We start from the raw sequence: 17,399 nt of genomic DNA, 5'->3' as shown, positions 1-17,399 counted from the left end.
TCAATGGCTGTGGAGGAAGAACATTATGGATCAAGGAAGACACCAGCTCTAAGCAATGGCTTCTAGAATTGCTGAAATGCGTCGTGACTCACGTGTTCTTCAGATCAGTTAGTATGTATGTTAACTCCCAGAGCTCCTCACACCTAGCCCAGACAATCCATTCCTCATATTCCAAGCCCCTACCCAACATGAGCCTTACTTCCCATCACAATGCAACAAGGCCTACCTCTACACTCTCCTGGCTTCTCCCAGCCAATGCATGAAATAACTCACACCACCGAAATGCTACTGCATGCAGGCTAGCTAGCCTCCATATACTACAGTTAGAGCCCAGCCAGGTTCTAGAATTCTCCACCGGAGTTTAAAACACTTAGTCTATCCATTCCTACGCTCTGTGTGTCATGGCCTACATTTTCTATTGCTTACTTTGGTTTGAACCCACTGTAGACGAGCATTGGGTGAATGGCATTTTGACATCACCTTGAGACCCTTTTGTATTGGAGGTAATTCATTTCTGTAAAGCACTGAAAAGTTGCTAAAGAGAGATCTGATGGCCTCGTTACCCAATGTCCTCCAAAATTCCAGAATAATTATAATTTGAGAATTATATCCAATAGGTGAATTTCTAATAAATGAGAATATTCTTTTTTACCTCTTGACTTACATTGCTAAATAAGCCAGTAACAAGACCAGAAAATACTGACAGTTCCACTACCACTCAAAACAGGAATGCCAAAACAAACATCAAACACAAAATCAAAACCCAAACCCAAACCAACTCTAGGTGGAAGCCAGAAGCTATTTTTCATTTGAGCTAATTCAACTGGAGAAAATTCCACAAGTGTATTCTGCCTTTGAATTAAAAAACCTCTAAAATAATTTCAAACTGATGTCTAGATCTAAGTATGGAGGGGATATGCTCTCACATTCATGTATTTGGAAAGATCATGTCAGTTGTGGGGCGTGAACTCTGGGTCTGGACACTATCCCTGAGCTCTTCAGCTCAAGGCTAGTGCTCTACCACTTTGAGTCACAGCATCACTTCCAATATTCTGGTGGTTAATTGGATATTAGAGTCTCACAGACTTTTGTACCTGGGCTGGCTTTGAGCCATGTCCCTTAGATCTCAGCTTCCTGAGTAGCTAGGATTACAGGTGTATGCACTATAACCCAGTATGTTGCAGCCTTAAAACACAGTTCTGCTCATTTCTGTTCAGGTTAAACAGTGACAGCATTTTTTACCAAAGAAAATCATATTCACTTTCAAGTATAAAGAAAAAACAGTAACTCTGAGAAAACTATTGCACATGCCCACTTATCCCTCCATATCGGGGTACTTTTCTCAGTCACTGGGTATGTTGTAGTTAATTGCGTGAGTGAGACAAACCCCTGTTTGTGTATTTGTTCGCAAGAAGACAGTGCATCTATAAAGTATCACCCTTGCCTTTTCTAATTTTGCAACACAATATACTCCGTTAAGTAATATCGGATGCTATTTAGGAAGAATTTGGACATTTAATATGTTATCTCCAAAGTTGCCAGACATGCATCTAAGTGAAGTAATTCTCAGATTCTTTTGCATGAGAAAATCCAATGCGTTCACAAACTTTCCACTGTCTCCAGTAAACTAAAAGACTTGAACTTGGAGCCTGTCTTCCATGGTGGACTGTCTGCAAAAGAAAATCAAACAGATATTCTAAAAGGGGTTTACTCATTATGCTTAATATACCAAGTGAAGACTCACTAAATGAAAAGGCTCCATGACATTATTTTGTCATGCTCTTGTGGAGTACTGCATTTCTCTGGGGATCTCTGTCATCAAAGCTACGTGGGAGTCAGTGATCAGGAGGCTTGTAAATCTAGACCAGTTGGGACAAAAAGGAAGACCCTATCTGTTACATTACAAGAAGCTGGATACAGATCTAGTGATCTAGTGGTGGTGTATGTGCCTAGCAAGCACAAGATACTCAGTTCAACCCCCAGGACTGCCAAAACAAATGTAAAACAGGAACTATTCTCACCTTAAACATTTCTGCTTGCTTTATTCATACATTACGAGTGTGAACTTTATGGATGATATTGAACTGAAAAACATAGTGGATGTAATGGATAACAGCATCAAACACAAAGGGTCTCCACCAGGGACCGGGATGTAATTAGACAGGGGTAAGTACAGGATTTTGCTCTTCCACTCAGAAATGAATGGCAAAGGTTGGGAATATGGAGAAAGTTTAACAACATGAACTGCATGGCAATTTTGTCTAACAGCAAGAATAACAGGATGCAGCTCTTGAAGCCAGAGGTGACTTGTCCTTACATGAAATCCTCGGAACCAAGGCACACACACCTAAGAGCCACTGACACGGAGGAGCACTCTTCTCTATGGGGAGGCCTGAAAATGACCCAGGAAGTGTGCCTGTGGAGTCAGAGGAAGCAGCATCACTATTGCATGAAGCTGAAAACATGAGAGGCAGCAGAGAGAGAGAGAGGCAGCTAGGCAAGGAGACCAGGAGAGGAAGAGAGGAAAAGAGGGAGAGAGAGGGAGAGAGGGAAAGAGGAGAGGGAGGGAGGAGGAGGTGCAGGAGAAGCAGGAGAATGAGAGAGAGAGGGGGGGGGGCGGCTAAAACTGTCCAAGGGACTCCAGACTAGCCTTTGTCTATTTTCAAGCAATTCTCCTGAAACAATAAAAAGAAAAGAATCCTGGCTGGGTTTCTGACTCCTTAGGATGCACAGCCAGGTTCCATGGATAGGAGGGGATCCAGAATTTCTAAAAATGCTCGGGTTTTACTTGGATCTTTTAGCCCCAAGGAGTTGTTCAAAACCAAAAAGCCAGGTCCCAAACCAAACCAAACTGAACCCACATCCAAAAACCGACATGCTCCCCACCCCCCCAAACCAGCCAGAGGCGCCAGCTGCTGTTCAAGTGCTCCTGATGCAGGCTGCAGGCCCCTGCAAGGGCTGACACAGGAGTATCTGCAGGGAAGGGACTCAGGAGTCGCAAGTTCTGGCTGGTGGGGCTGGAGTGAAAGAAGTTGGACACTGGTAGGGATTTATTCTGGATTTCTCAGGGCTTCCATTCCAACTACCAGCCCCCGCCTCCAGGACCACTCTTTCTTAGCACTAGCAACCTGGACTTCCCTGCTTCCGCCCACACAGCCCTGCCCTTCATTCGGCTAACTGGGCATGCGCCAGAGCTAGCCCACACGCGTAAGCTTCCATCCAATCAGTCGCTCCAACCGGAGGATGGGGCGGAGTTAAGAAGTCCGATACAGAGACATGATTGGTCAGTTTTGTGGAGAGGGCGGGGCAATCCACATTTTTTTTCAATGGGCGGAGCCTCGCCCCAGAGCCTGGTCTAGTACCCAGTTCTCCTAATTTGGGAAGTGTCGGGAGCGGGAGGGGCGTGGCGCTGGGAGCCGAGTGCGCCTGCGCAGAGGAAGCTCCGGGACAGGGCGTGTCCGTGGGTTAGAATTCGGGTTTCCCCCCCCTCCTCCTTTCCTTGCACCCCGGGAGTGCGCCGCTTGTCACCCGAGTGTGAACCCCGAGGACTTCCCGCGCCCAGCCTCCGCGGTGAGTGTGCACCCGCCGTTGCACCCGGGTTTGCGTCTCGCGCCTTCCCCCCTGCGCCCCCATCTCTCCCGGGCTGCGCCCCGGAGCGCGCGCGCGCAGGGTCCCGGCTGTCCACAGCCCCGGCCCGGGCGGGAGGTGACATCCCCGCGGGGGCCGGGGGGGGGACACCCTGAGCTATCCGTCCTGGCACCCCCTGCCCGTCGCCCACGTGCCCTCTTGTCGTTTGCTCCAGCACAAACATGTCCAAGTCTCTGAAAAAGTTGGTGGAGGAGAGCCGGGAGAAGAACCAGCCGGAAGTGGACATGAGCGACCGCGGCATCTCCAACATGCTGGACGTCAACGGCTTGTGTGAGTCCACGCCGGGGGCCTGCGGCCTGCCCGGCCCTGCGCGGGGGTGCCGGGCGGGGCGGCGGGGTGGGGGGGCGGCTGCCGGGCCGGCCCGACGTCCGCCGCCCGCCCTCCTCCCACCCTGAGGGGCTCACAAACTTTGCAGTTCCCCCTGCCACTTGTCCCGTCCCGAGTGGACAGCGATCTTGACCGTGGAGGATGGGGATGTCCGCCCCGGGGCGCACGCGCGCGCCACTCAGATCCCCGGGCTACCCCACCCGGCCTCGTCCCTCTCCCTCCCGCTCATCTTTCCCTGGGAGCCTCCCAGCCTCGCCGTGGATTTCCCACACGGTTTTACCCCAGAGCCACCTTCATGTCTTTACTTGGGGAGGTTTAGTTTTGAACCCTTCCCCTGTGCCGCCTCCTCTGGCTTTTGTCCACGAGTGAGGACTGTGGGACGGATGGGAATTCCCGGGCTTCTGGGAATCCTACCTGCCCCGAGGGCTGACCAGGCATGGAAGTCCACGAGACTCTTTATCACCACCTGAACACACAGCTCAAAGTGGTAAAGAAAGAAAAAGCTCAGAGTCAGTGCTCAGGCTCTGAGTTCAAGCCCCAGGACCTTTGCGTGTGTGCATGCCTGCACACACTTCGTGGCTTGCTGTAACTATTACTGCACCTTTATGGTCATCTCCAACTGGTGGTGCTGCAAGTTTGCCACCTTCTCTCCAGTTTCAGCATTCAGGGAAATCCTATGGCTTTCCGCGCTACTTTCTGGTGCCACCCATTCTATTGTATTTCCCTCTTCTTTCCAATCAAGAGTTCCAAACTTGTGATCTGTACAGAGCCACACAGTCAGGCACTCCGTGTCCCTGCAACTCAGGGTCAAACAGCCCTGGAGGATATTCCTCTAGTGTTGCCAGGCTGTTTTAAGACGTGAAGAACGTTTATAATTGTTGAGTTTTTCCTCAGAGAATGAACAGCTAGTTCCAATATTAGAAAAAAAGATACTTTGTAGGCAAATTACAGGATTTGTCAAGTTAAAGGCAACTTTAGTTTGGACCCTGTCTTTATCCCCTTCTGGCTGTCGGTATGATGGTACATGCAGGTTCCTTGTTGGGAACTCGAATTTGGTTTCCCATCCCAGCCATACTCACTACATGGCCTCACCTGCAACACTCTGTTCTCTATACGGTTGAACAGAATTTGCTTTAAGAAGGGCCCATTTCTACTTGGAAGAAATGACTCCGTGTAATATTTCCAAGATATTTCAGTTCTGCTCCACTATCTCTGTAATGCCTTGGCTCTTTTTAGAGGAGAAAAGATAGCCACTTGTTTCCTGGTGAAGATGTTTCCCGTGTAAACACTGTGTGGTAAAGAGCAAAGATCCCACGGAAGTTTTCCCTGAGAAATAGCTGTACTTGCTGGGAAGCCCAGTGGAAATGATTCTGGAAGTCCGACCGCCTCTGGTCTTGTAGTGCCATGTCATTCAGGGCTGCATTCCGTTATCTCCTTGGCCTTTGGGGTTCTTAGAGTCTTTATGGTTCTAGAGCTCTCTTCAGAAGCTTATTCCTTCACAAGGCCTCCTTGATCAGCTGTGCATACAATGTTCAGTGTACACATTTTAAAACATTTGATGTGATTACGTGAAATGTGATGTAAAATACCTCCTATTCCTTTACTTACACAATTCAATTATAGCCTTGAAGTTTTCTCTGTTGTCTTTATGAAACATAGGGAATGGTGAATTTGCACCAATAGAAAACGACCACTTCCCATCTCATGCTGCCCGTTCATTGCCTTTACTTCATTTCTCAGGAGCCAAGCAAAAATTCAGCTTTGAAGATAAGGACAGAGGTTTTGTACTTCTTTGAAGTGTATGAAATACCCATCTTTCTGCTTGTGAAAGTTGACTCTTATCAACAGAGCATGGAACTTTCTTAGACAGAGCAGGTTACCTTTGTGTGTGTGTGTGTGTGTGTGTGTCTGTCTGTCTGTCTGTCTGTCTGTCTGTGTCTGCCTGCCTGCCTGCCTCTGTGTGCCTCTATGTGACTGTGTTATAGTATTGGGGCTTGAACTCAGGACCTTCCACTCTCACTTAGCTTTTTCTGCTCAAGGACCATGCTTTAACTACTACTTGAGCCATTCCTCCACTTCTGGCTTTTTGCTCCTTAGTTGGAAATAAGAGTCTGTTGAATTTGTCTGTGAGGGCTGGCTTTGAACCTTGAACCTTCATCGTCAGGTCTCAGCCTCCTGAGTAGTTAGGCTCATACTCATCTAGGTGAACTTTTAGTGATATTTGAGTGTACATAGCAAAATCTGCCTGATGGGATTTCTCTTTTTTGTTGTTGGGCTGGAGTCAGATGTCAGGCAGATAGAGGTTTCTGTCAGCTTTGTCAGATCCTAAGGACACTCAGATGCTATGTGAAGACAGAGCTTTGGAGTCCAGAAGAGTAAGTTCAAATCTCCTTAGCCACTGTGTTACCTATTTGGCAAACTATTTGAGTTTTCTGAGCTTCAAATTCAGATAGGAATTAAAGCTCTACTTGGAAGACTGGTGCAATGAGAGATGCAATTAAATATTAATCTGAGTCTCCACTTAATGCAATTGGTGCCAGCAGAATCAATTTCCTGTATTTGGAATTTAACTTGGAGCCAGGCACCTGCGGCTCATGCCTGTAATCCTAGCTACTCAGGAGGCTGAGTTCAAAGCCAGTTCTAGCACTGAAGTCCATGAGACTCTTATCTCCAGTTAGCCACCAGAAAACCAGAAGTGTTGCTGTGGCTCAAGTGGTAGAATTCCATCCTGAGCTGAAGAGCTCAGGGACAGCACACAGGCCCAGAGTTCAAGCCCCATGACTGACAAAAATGAACAAACAAACAAATGAACAATTTAACTGGGTTTATGGTAGATACTGAGTTTGTATGTTGCTTGTTAGAAAATGAATTGTTTGGCACTTTTGCCTAGGCTTCTAATTGCTTTACATAGCCATGTTTTTGAAATGGGTTCCAATTTTCATTTTTAAATCATTCTTGTCTCTGTGCTATGTCATCTGCATATATATTCTCTGCTCAAAGTTTCCAAGAGGAAAGCTGCCAATTTTATTGTTTTTTTATTGGAGAGATTTCACTGCTGAAGCTCTGGCAAGCAGCAGCTGTCTTTCCCTTGGCCAATGAAGTTGCTTCTAGAAGCTCCTGTGTTCATGTTACATAGAAGTGAAGAATTCCAGCTGTCCAGGGGCCTTGCTGTCATTTCCTCTGGTCCCATCTTCTGGAGTTTTGTAATCTCTTCCAGAAGTAGCCAAGCCTTTATCACTTACTGTTTATTCAGGTTAGATGAACACATCTCTCACAGATGTCTTCAAAAGGAAAAACATCGTGCTACCAAAAGAGTAATGGAAAATTGTCACCACACGTAGCCACAGATAACTGAGAGGGGCAGTTTGTTTGCCAGCCCTGGTGGACTGCAGTCTGTCTCCCGGTGAGGACTGCATGGGGTGTGTACAGGCAGGAGTGCAGGAGGAAGGGTTGAAGAACTGGGAAGAGCCTGGCCCTGGTCTGAGGCTCACCACTTAAAACCTGCCCAGATTAAGCACTAAAAAGCCAGAAGTGGCTCAAAATCATAAAGCGCTAGCCATGTGCCCAACAAACACTGGAGATGATGTCTTCTCTTTTGAAGCCTCTCGCTTCTTTTTTTGACTTGCTGGAATTCATGGCTTGATTGCTATTTTGATTTTCCAAAGCCTGCAGAAATAGTGCTTAAGAGCAGGCTTATGCAATTCACTGTGTGACCAGCAGAGGGCAGTGTTGCGCTTCTGTTTTTGCTCCTGATTCTGGCTGAACCCAAAGGCAAGCATCTCATCAAAGCCCGAGTCTCTCAGTCTTTTCAACTCTTGCCTCAGTTCAGAGTTTGTCTGTTTCATAGCACATCACCTATGTGGTTCACCAGGACAGATACTCCATCCATGTCACCATCACTCTGATCAGAAGCATGAAAATATTTGCCTGTGGTCATGACTGCCTTGCACCAGGCCCCTGAGTAGAGAGTTATCAATCAGCCAGGGTATTTATAAATGAAAGATGAGGGCTGGAAATCCCAGCTCTATAAGAGGTGGAGCTCAGGAGAGTCAGTTTAAGGTTTGAGGCTGACCTGGCCCAAATCCACAGAACCATCCACAGGAAAAAGGACTGTGGGTTATAGCTCAAGTCATAGAAGGCCTGCCCAATAGGTTTGAAGCCCCGAATTCTTTAGGTTTCTTCAGGGCCAAACCATGAGACATAAAGACAGAACACCATCTTTTTGCTAGGTGCCAGTGGCTCACGTCCATCATCGTAGCTACTCGAGGCTGAGATCTAAGGACTGTGGTTGAAAGCCACCCCGGGCAGCCAGAGATTCCTGTTTCTAATAAACTACCAAAAAGCCAGAAGTGGAGCTGTGGCCCAAGTGGTAGAAGGCTAGCTTTGAGCAGAGATCAAAGGATATTAGAATATAATTGTACTATCAAAGAATATGATGAGCTGGGTGCTGGTGGCTCACACGTGTAATCCTAGCTGCTCAGGAAGCTGAGGTCTGGGGATTGTGGTTTGAAGCCAGCCAAGGCAGGAAGTCTATGAGACTTTTATCTCTCATAAAAATACTTTGAAAAGGCAGGAAGTAGCACTGTGGCTCAAGTGGTAGAGTGCTAGTTTTAAGCCAAAGGAGCTCAGGGATAGTGCCCAGGCCCTGAGTTCAAGCCCTAGTACCAGCACCAAAAAGAAAAAAACCCAATATTCTAATTGCACTATCATGATATTTTTATGTAGTGTATTAACATACTGATGTGCCAAGTACCACAGTACTTACTTTTTCTCTATTGGTTGATTAATCGGTTGCTTGATTGGTCAATTGTTTGGCCTCTTATTCACGTGACTTGTTTTTTTCTCAAATCTGGTGTTCTAGCGTGGAGCCACAGCTCTACTTCTGGTTTTTTGACTGTTACTTGGAGATAAGTGTCCCACAGACTTTCTGTCTGGCTTTGAACCTCCACCTTAAGATCTCAGCCTCCTGAGCTAAGATTACAGGCGTGAGCCACTGGCACCCAGGCCTTTTTGTCATCATCTAGTTACTTAATTAGCTCATCGTGATGTCCAGACTCTTTAGCCTTGTAAATAGTAGCATTCAATCAAGTAACCAATTATTTGGAAGACTTTTAACTGCTGAAATGTCTCCAGACTGGCACAGCAAATAGTTGGGAGATAAAAGCTTTCAGTCCCCTGGAGGTTCTTTTGAAGTTTTAAATCATGCACAAGATTTGAAAGAACTATCTTGTAACTATTCTGAGTGTGTTGATGAATACATTATTTGTATTATATTTTGGTATCAAATAGTTTTAGTGTCTGTCATTATTGTAAAGTATGGGCAGAGCCTGCATATTTAAGCAGGTCTGGATCTCTAGTCTACTACCCAGGGTGAAATAACTCCAGCAAGGCAACGACGTGGGCTGCCATTTTAATCATGCCTCGTGGAGATGGAGAGTTCAGACCTGTCAGCGCACATGCTGGAGCCTCTGTCCCAGAGTCTCTCCCTCAGAGTCGTCTGAAGCTGGGGTGATTTCTAACCCACCAGCTAGCCACTGTGGAGAAGCCATTTTTGTCACCCGTATAGTGTAAGCTTCTTTTGATCCAGGCTTGCACCATACTACTTGAGCTGGAGTGCCACTTTCTGCTTTTTCTGTGGTGCTGAGGAATCAAACCCAGGGCTTCATGCATGCTAGGCAAGCACTCTACCATGAAGCCCCATTCCCAGCCCCATCTGTGAGACTCTTATCTCTAATGAAGCACCAAGAAAACAAAAACAAAAACTGGAAGTGGGCTGTGGCTCAAGTGGTAGAGCATGAGCCTTGAGCAAAAAAAAAAAAAAGCTCAGCTCACACAGGCCCTGAGTTGCAGCCTAGGACTACACTGAAAAATAAAAAGGGAAGAGAGAAAGGACAGAGGAGGAGAAGAGGGGAAGAGGGATGGAAAGGGAGAGAAAACTCGGCACACTATGAGATGTTGCTTGCTGTTGCTCAATTTGGTTTTATCTGATGTTCATTGGTTTGTGCCTGAGGCAGAGTCTTGCTATAACAGCCCAGACTGGTTTAGAACTTATGATTCTTCTGCTTCAGTCTCTGCCTCCATATTGCCTAAGGAATTTTGGTAGCTATTTGTTCTGGGGGACAGGATAGGGTGGGGAGCTCATTCTTAATAGTTTCTGGTGAGCAGGACCTGGAGTGGACATCTAACACACTGGAACGCCTTCTCCCAGGAGTGGGTCACATCATTAGGCATTTTTGTCAGGGAGGCTTTTGGACTCTGTTTGTTTGTTTTGTCAGTTGTGGGGCTTGAACTTGGGTCTGGGAGCTATCTTTGAGCTCTTTCTCTCAAGGCTAGTCCACTAGCACTTTGAACCACAGTGCCACTTCCAGGTTTCTGGTAATTCATTGGAGATAATGAGTGTTATGGACTTTGCCGACCGGGTTGGCTTTGAACCATGATCTCCACATCTCAGCCTCCTGGATTTACAGGTATGAACCACCAGTGTCTGGCTTGGGCATTTGAACTCTTAAATGATCCAGTCTACTCAATACAGCGTTCCTGTTTTTCCTGCAGTGCACTTGCCTTAGGAGATGCACATAAGCGGCTTTCTCCCATGGGTGGCTGGCTGTGCAGATGCACAAGCTCCTGCTTGATCCGTGTGATCTCTGTGTTGTGACTTCCATCAGATTCCTGCCCACTTAACTCTCTCCCTGGGTTCCAGCCTGTGATCTTTTGTTGTCCTAAATATTTGTTTCCTTCAAAGCTTTCATTAACCTCTTTTCTCTTTCTCTGTTCTAATTCTCGCCACCTTAACCTACTTTGGCTTGTAGCCCTGTCACAATAGTAAGAAAAATAATACTTTCAGCCAGGCGCCTGTGGCTCTTACCTGTAATCCTAGCTTACTCGGGAAGCTGAGACTTGAGGATCAAGTTTTGAAGCCAGTCTAAACAGGAAAAGACCCCAAGATTCTCATCTCACCAAAAAAGCTGGAAGTGGAGTTTGTGGCTCAAGTGAGAGAACACGAGCTTTGAACACACAAGCTCAGGGACCAGACCTAGAGTTTAAATTCCAAGACCAGCAAAAATCAAAACAGGAAAGCAAGTTTAAAAAGAATTTTCTACTGGTATGCTCAGGTGAAGCAGCAATTGAACTATTCAAGAAAATACCAACTCTTTAACCTTCTTACTTTCTCTCCTGCAAAGTGTTTATGGGTCGGACACGGCTGAGTGATTGACAATAATGAAATTCCCTCATTAAATCTGTCACTGTGAAACTTGGCTTTTCATTGAGGAGAGCATATATGTTTTTTTTTTCTTTCTAATTAGTTACTTGTGATATCTTCAGAAAGATTCAGATGCCATTATGAAAGACTGCTAATTATCTGCTAGTTTGAATTTGTCCCATTTTTCTTGACAGCAGAACCCCTAATTTTTGTCTGGTCCCATGATTGCCGGAAAGAGACCATTTTTTTTTCCCAGACACACTTGTAATTAGGCATCCTTGTATTTCTGAATTTTGATTAATTGCTTATAAGTGGAAATCCCATATGCAACTTCTTGGAGCTATATTAAAAAAACAAAACAACGGAGCAACAACAAAACCCTTTTTCCTCTTCATTTTTCTAAGGGAAATGTGGCATGATGGTTGACTGTAGGCAATCATTTTGGACCGTGAGGTATGTCTTTATAGGTTGGGTTGCTAGAACAGAAATATGACAGACCAGGAGGTCTTACTAATACAAAATCTTTGGGGGTTATTACTTCAATATGTGAATTTGGAGAGATATAAACATTGTGCCCATAAAAGGTAGGACCGAGGAACAAGAAAATATTGTTTTCTACACTGAATTCATCCATTCGGGAGAAAGCCTTGCTTTGTTGTAATCTCTGCTGTTTGTTTCTTGTGGCACTAGAGCTAGAACCGAGGGACATCCTTCGATATTTGTCACCTGCTCTCATATAAAGCTGATCATAATCCAAACTGATTCACCGTTGAGTTCATTCATCTTGTTTGATATGAGGGAGGCTTTCAAGGTGTCTCCTTCATGCCAGATTATATAAGAGTTAGAGGAATCCTTCCTTTATTTAGTGGACAAGAAAGTCTTAACTCCTACCAGTAAAAATGTGTGAGGTTTTCTGTAGTATCTACCATCTTCAGCAGCCCATGGGAAGTTGCTATCACGCTCCTTTAAAAATTAAATTATAGTTTTCTGGTCTTTAGTTGTACAAAGCAGTTGCCATTCAACCAAATCGTTTATGAATAAAATGTATCTGGATCAATGTCTCACACTTTTCATCATTCTCCCAAACCTCTCAACCTTACGCTCCCCTCAATCTCCCCTTCCTTTTGTAGTTTAGACACTGAGTATTATGACTGCGTTCTCCTGCCCCCCCCCCCCACTTTGTCTTAAACCTCTCCCCTTGGCCACACCTCCCACCTTTAGAGATCCTGTTTCCTGATGTTATACTGTGAGTTAGTCTATCTAAGGAACTACATTGCATCACTTGTCCCCAGAGTATACCTTATTGTGGGTAATACATTTGTATATGCTTGTATGTAATCCTGAAGTATTTACTTACACATTTATAAATTCTTACTTCCTCACAGGAGAAAAAAAATGTGTCTTTTGTCTCTACAGAAACAAAATATTTTATTTAGCATGATTATTTTCCTTGTCATTCCGTTTCTTTGCAAATGGTGTAATATTCTTCCTAATGGATAGAATTCCATTTTGTGTGTGTGTGTGTGTGTGTGTGTGTGTGTGTGTGTGTGTGTGTGTGATCTGTCTCTCTGTCTGCCTATCTGTATCAGTCCATCCTAAAGCCATTAAGTGGGACAGGAAAGGAAGCATATAACAGTCAGAATAAGAGAGTGAATGGGGAGAACCCCACCTCCTCTTCCCCTCAGGGCAAGGAAGTCTGAACCCAGACATTTGAGAGGCTGGCATAAGTCAGTGGATCAGCGTCTGGGCAGAATGAGGAGGATATCTGGGCAAGAAGGAGCATGTTCTAGCTATATTGATGCACTGGGCCCTTTATTGGAAGGGGGTCACAAGATTTCCCAGACCTCTCAGAACTTAATAAAAAGTTCTGGCTCACAGGTTCGGGTTCAGCAAATGAAAGAAAGTTGAGGCCATGGTGACACTCAGAGTTTCCTAGGACTGCTTCTTAGGTACTTTTTATATCTTTAGATTATTAGCCATTGGATATGTCTGAGAATTCTTGGTTGTAGCAGGACCTGGGAAAATTATCCAGCAGTGCCTTTGTACTTGACTCGTCATATGACCAACCTAGACCCTGGATCCGGATGTGGGCTAGTGATCTGCACAGCACTGGGCGGTAGAATCAAGCTGATACTGGGGTGGGGCAGTGGTAGCCCACGTGTACTGGACTTCCAGGGGACCTGAGTATGGCCACAGAGCTCTGTTACTGTACGATAACAGCCTTTTCCATTTGTGTGTAAGGTTTTCAATTAAAGAGTGAATATATTGACAAAAAAAGTAATGGAGGGCTGGGAGTGTGACCTAGTGATAGAGAGCTTACCTTGCATACATGAAGCCCTGGGTTCGATTCCTCAGTACCACCTATACAAAAAAAAGCTGGGAGTGTTGCTGGAGGTCAAGTGGTAGAGTTCTAACTTTGAGAAAGCGCAAGGCCAGTGTCCAGGCCCTCAGTTCAAGCCCCAGGAGTGGCAAAAAATAAAATGTAATAGAAATCATAATTCTCCCTGACTGAAACTGGAATTACAGATGCAGAGAAAGAAAATATGGAAGAGTCCTGTAATATACAGGAATAGGATATATTGGGGATGAATTCATAGTTTTTAAATATTTAAGGAAATAGTGAAATCATCACTATAGGTATAAAGTGTGTGTGTGTGTGTGTGTGTGTGTGTGTGTGTGTGTGTGTGTGTGACTGAACTCTACCTCTAGCCACTGTGATAAGCTGAGAGTAGTGACTACTGTCCCCATAACAATGTGCACATCTAGTGCCCTTTTGTCCTTTCCTATAAAAAGGATCCAGAGCTTTTTGGAGAAATTGCTGATTCAGGACTGAATGGAAAACATACAAGATATGCTTGAGTATCAGACATTGGGCATCAAGGCTGAGCCTCAGGACACAGATGCCAGGATGGATGGCCTCCCCTTGGCACCATGACACCCAATTCGAGCATCAGTATAAACACCAAGAGATTGTGGCCTCTGGACTAAAATAGGAACCAGCAGAGCCATATAAATAAATAAAGCACGATTTCTCACCACCAACATGGGTGCCATTGTAGACTGGGTATTACTGGTCTTGTTCATTCACATTTCTGATCTCTCCCCACCCGACAGTGATTTAGACAGACCATTGTCATCTAACAGGAATCTATGCAAACCACATTTGGGAAATGTTAGATTTTTCTATCAGGCATGGATGTTATACTTTTTTTTTTCTTTTGCCAGTTGTGGGGCTTGAATTCAGGATCTGAGTACTGTCTTTGGACTTTTTTTCAAGGCTAGAGCTCTACCACTTGAGCCACAGCCCCACTTCCAGCTTTTTTCTATGTATGTGGTACCGAGGAATCGAATCCAGGTCTTCGTGCATGCTAGGCAAGCACTCTACCACTAGGCCTCATAGTTATTTTTTTAAAGGCGTAGCTGCAACTTGTGAGGGGCAGCAGTATGCTAGTTGGGGTCCATGGAGCACCTGAAGACATTCAGTTTGGTGAAGAGCAGTCTACGGATGTGGCTTCAAATCCCCACCCGCATTTCAAATCAGTGCTGTGCAGAGGAGGTTCAGGAAGGGTTCCCTCGGGCCATCTGACGGGGTGTGGACGGGTTACTGATGGATGGTGGACATGGGTGAAGGTGGAGGTGGATGGAGCAGCATGCAGCCCTCTGGCCTTCTGTGAGATGATGTTCCTGCTTTGATACAATGGTTTTTAAATCTGGACAAGGCCTCTCTGCTTCTCTGCACTCTTGGCTGGTTCTTTGGCGTGATGCATTATTGAGATAGATGGCCCAGGTGAGGCCAGCTGACCAAGTTGCCAAACAAAGCTAACTGGCCCTTGTAAAGTTTGATCTCAGGACATAAATCTCATTAGCGCTACCTTGCTGGGCTAATTGTGCCATTAATTGCTTGACTCCTTCTTCATTTGTTTTAACATTTAGTAGATACGTGTTACGTGAGTGTCTATTTTAAGCAATACCACTTCAACCTGTGAAAATAATTTTAATAAATTACCTGGTTGGGGAAAGGGGCTAAGAATAATTTGGTCATATTTTCTGACTGTGATTTTTTTTTTCTGTTTTCTTTTTTACAGTCTCCTTATCTCATATCACGCAACTGGTCCTCAGTCACAACAAGTTAACAAGTAAGTTCAGTCTCTTCTTGCTTCTTGTCTCATTTTTTAGGTAATTTTATGGTATTTTCTGTTGCTGTTTCCCTTAAAGATACTGAGGAGGCAAAGGACTATTTGGGGAAAGTTGGGGGAAGTTTTGTTAGATGATAACAAAGAATATATGTACTTTGTACTTGGTTCTACTTCAACAATTCTTTTCTATCCTGTGTAGAAACTTAACAGAGGAAATAATTCCTCTGTTGGTTGGTAAGTGCTGTGCGGACAAAAATCTTTTCAGAAAATATGGATCTGGGTGTGATGACCCTCATCTATAACCCCAGCTACTCGGGAGGTTGAGGCAGGAGTATCACTTGAGCCTAGGAATTGGAGACTGGCCTGAGACTTTCACCTCCAAAACACAACACATTCTTTCATTTTTAAAGGAGTAAGTATTTTCTTATAATAATTGTATTACCTTTACAAATAACATGCTTATTATAGAAAGTAACTAAAACAAACATAAGAAAAAGTCTCTATATAACACACATTTTACGAAAATATACATAGATATATTAGAATTGTTATATTTCATTCTCCAGAGGGTAAGAGTTAAGTGTTGACTATTCGTTTCTTTCCTACTTGATAAGTGACAAATACCACACAATTATATAAATTACATGCATTTCAGTTGAATTTTCTCGAACTTTTAGACTAGATCCCCCTGCCCCCATCTTCTTCTCTCAGGTATCAGTGGAGTTTTTGGAATGCTTATGATGGGCCCTTTGATTCTTAGGGCACAGGCTTTAAAGATTTTAATGACAGCAACCCTCTCTGCTTTCTCCTTTCTAATTGACTGTCACTTCTGTGGTGCTTGCTGACATCTACTTCCTGCAGATTGGAGTGATTTTTTTTTTTTGCATTCATTTTTTTGAGTGATTTTTTTTTCTAATCATGTGGCAAGAATTTATTGGGGAGCTTTCTGAGTCCAACAGCAGTGAGCAGAAGGTTGCTTTGTGAATTTGTATGTGTTGTGTATGTGCGCGTGTGTGCTTGTACGCACGTGTTCGTTACAGATAGCTCAGAGCCATGTCATGGAGCTATTGATTATGGAGAATTAGGAGCTGGCAGTGAGCCAGGTCCCTCAGGTGTTGGGAAAAGGCAGATTAGCTCATTTTCAGCCCAAGTACCTGATCCTTAGAGAAGACAGAGGGAATGATTGTTGCGTTAAAGTAGCAATGGTCACGAAAGCTGAAGGGGAGAGTGCCCCCAAGTTTTGTGTGACCACTTCTCACAAGTAATGCATTGCTAATTCTCTTGATGTTTTAGAAAGTGGTCTTGCCTTCCAGAGACCCTAGTCCTGACGCCCAGACAATTCATGCTAGTTTTAAAGAGTGGGTGACATGTTTAAATTCCCAGAGACTTTTCCAACAGAAATTCCTGACCATCTCCATTACCCAGAGGATAAAAGCCTGGCTTGGTCACGCAGCTTTGCCAATGTTAGATCATCTATATCTTTTAGGGAACAAAACCACTTACAATTAATTTAGCAAACATCAAGTCTGCTTTGTTCCTATTACAGCATTCATTGATCTATCTGGTCTTGTTTTTTTGTTGTTGTTGTTGTTGCAGATACTTGTCATTAATTTCTTTTCATATGGCTACAAAGATATGAATTTTAGGAAATCAATAGGTTTTTCTCCCTGTAATATCAGATTCACTTGGATAGGCAGAAATAAGGAGTTAAAGTGTATTGGCTGTTAAAGAGGATAGCTGAGGAAGAATTTGGACTTCCTGTTTGTTCCCTTCCCTTATGTTTTTGTTATTGTTTTGCTTTGCTATTTATTTTATTAATTTCCTCCACTTCTTTTGAGACGTTGTTGACCTAATCCAGTAAACGCTAATTAATTGTCTTGATAAATTCCAGTTTCAAGCTGGATGAGGTGTCGCTGACACGAAGGTCAAATTAGCATCTTTTCCTATTTTTCTGGCATTTAAACGAATGACTTTTCTATGTTTTTTTTCCAAGAGTTTATAGTAAATATGTCCATTTGATGAGAATATAAATATGCATTAAGTGTAAGTGGTGGAGCACACCCTCCTGTCACTTTTTATTCTAATCA

General features: G+C 44.3%; 1 protein-coding gene across 1 annotated transcript in view; it reads left to right on the top strand.

Moving 5' to 3' along the window:
* Positions 1-3,448: 3,448 nt before the first annotated feature.
* Positions 3,449-17,399, top strand: part of Rsu1 (Ras suppressor protein 1) — a 154,940-nt gene continuing 140,989 nt past the window's right edge. The window contains exons 1-3 of the mRNA XM_090318956.1: positions 3,449-3,570; positions 3,803-3,918; positions 15,262-15,312. Coding sequence (XP_090175082.1) covers positions 3,810-3,918; positions 15,262-15,312 — 160 coding nt within the window. The 5' untranslated portion in view covers positions 3,449-3,570; positions 3,803-3,809. The remainder of the gene's footprint in view (positions 3,571-3,802; positions 3,919-15,261; positions 15,313-17,399) is intronic.

The sequence above is a fragment of the Megascapheus bottae genome, chromosome 26 (assembly GCF_031878675.1).
Source record: "Megascapheus bottae isolate mThoBot1 chromosome 26, mThoBot2.hap1, whole genome shotgun sequence".
Lineage (NCBI taxonomy): Eukaryota > Metazoa > Chordata > Mammalia > Rodentia > Geomyidae > Megascapheus > Megascapheus bottae.
This window is presented reverse-complemented; position numbering and strand designations above follow the sequence as displayed.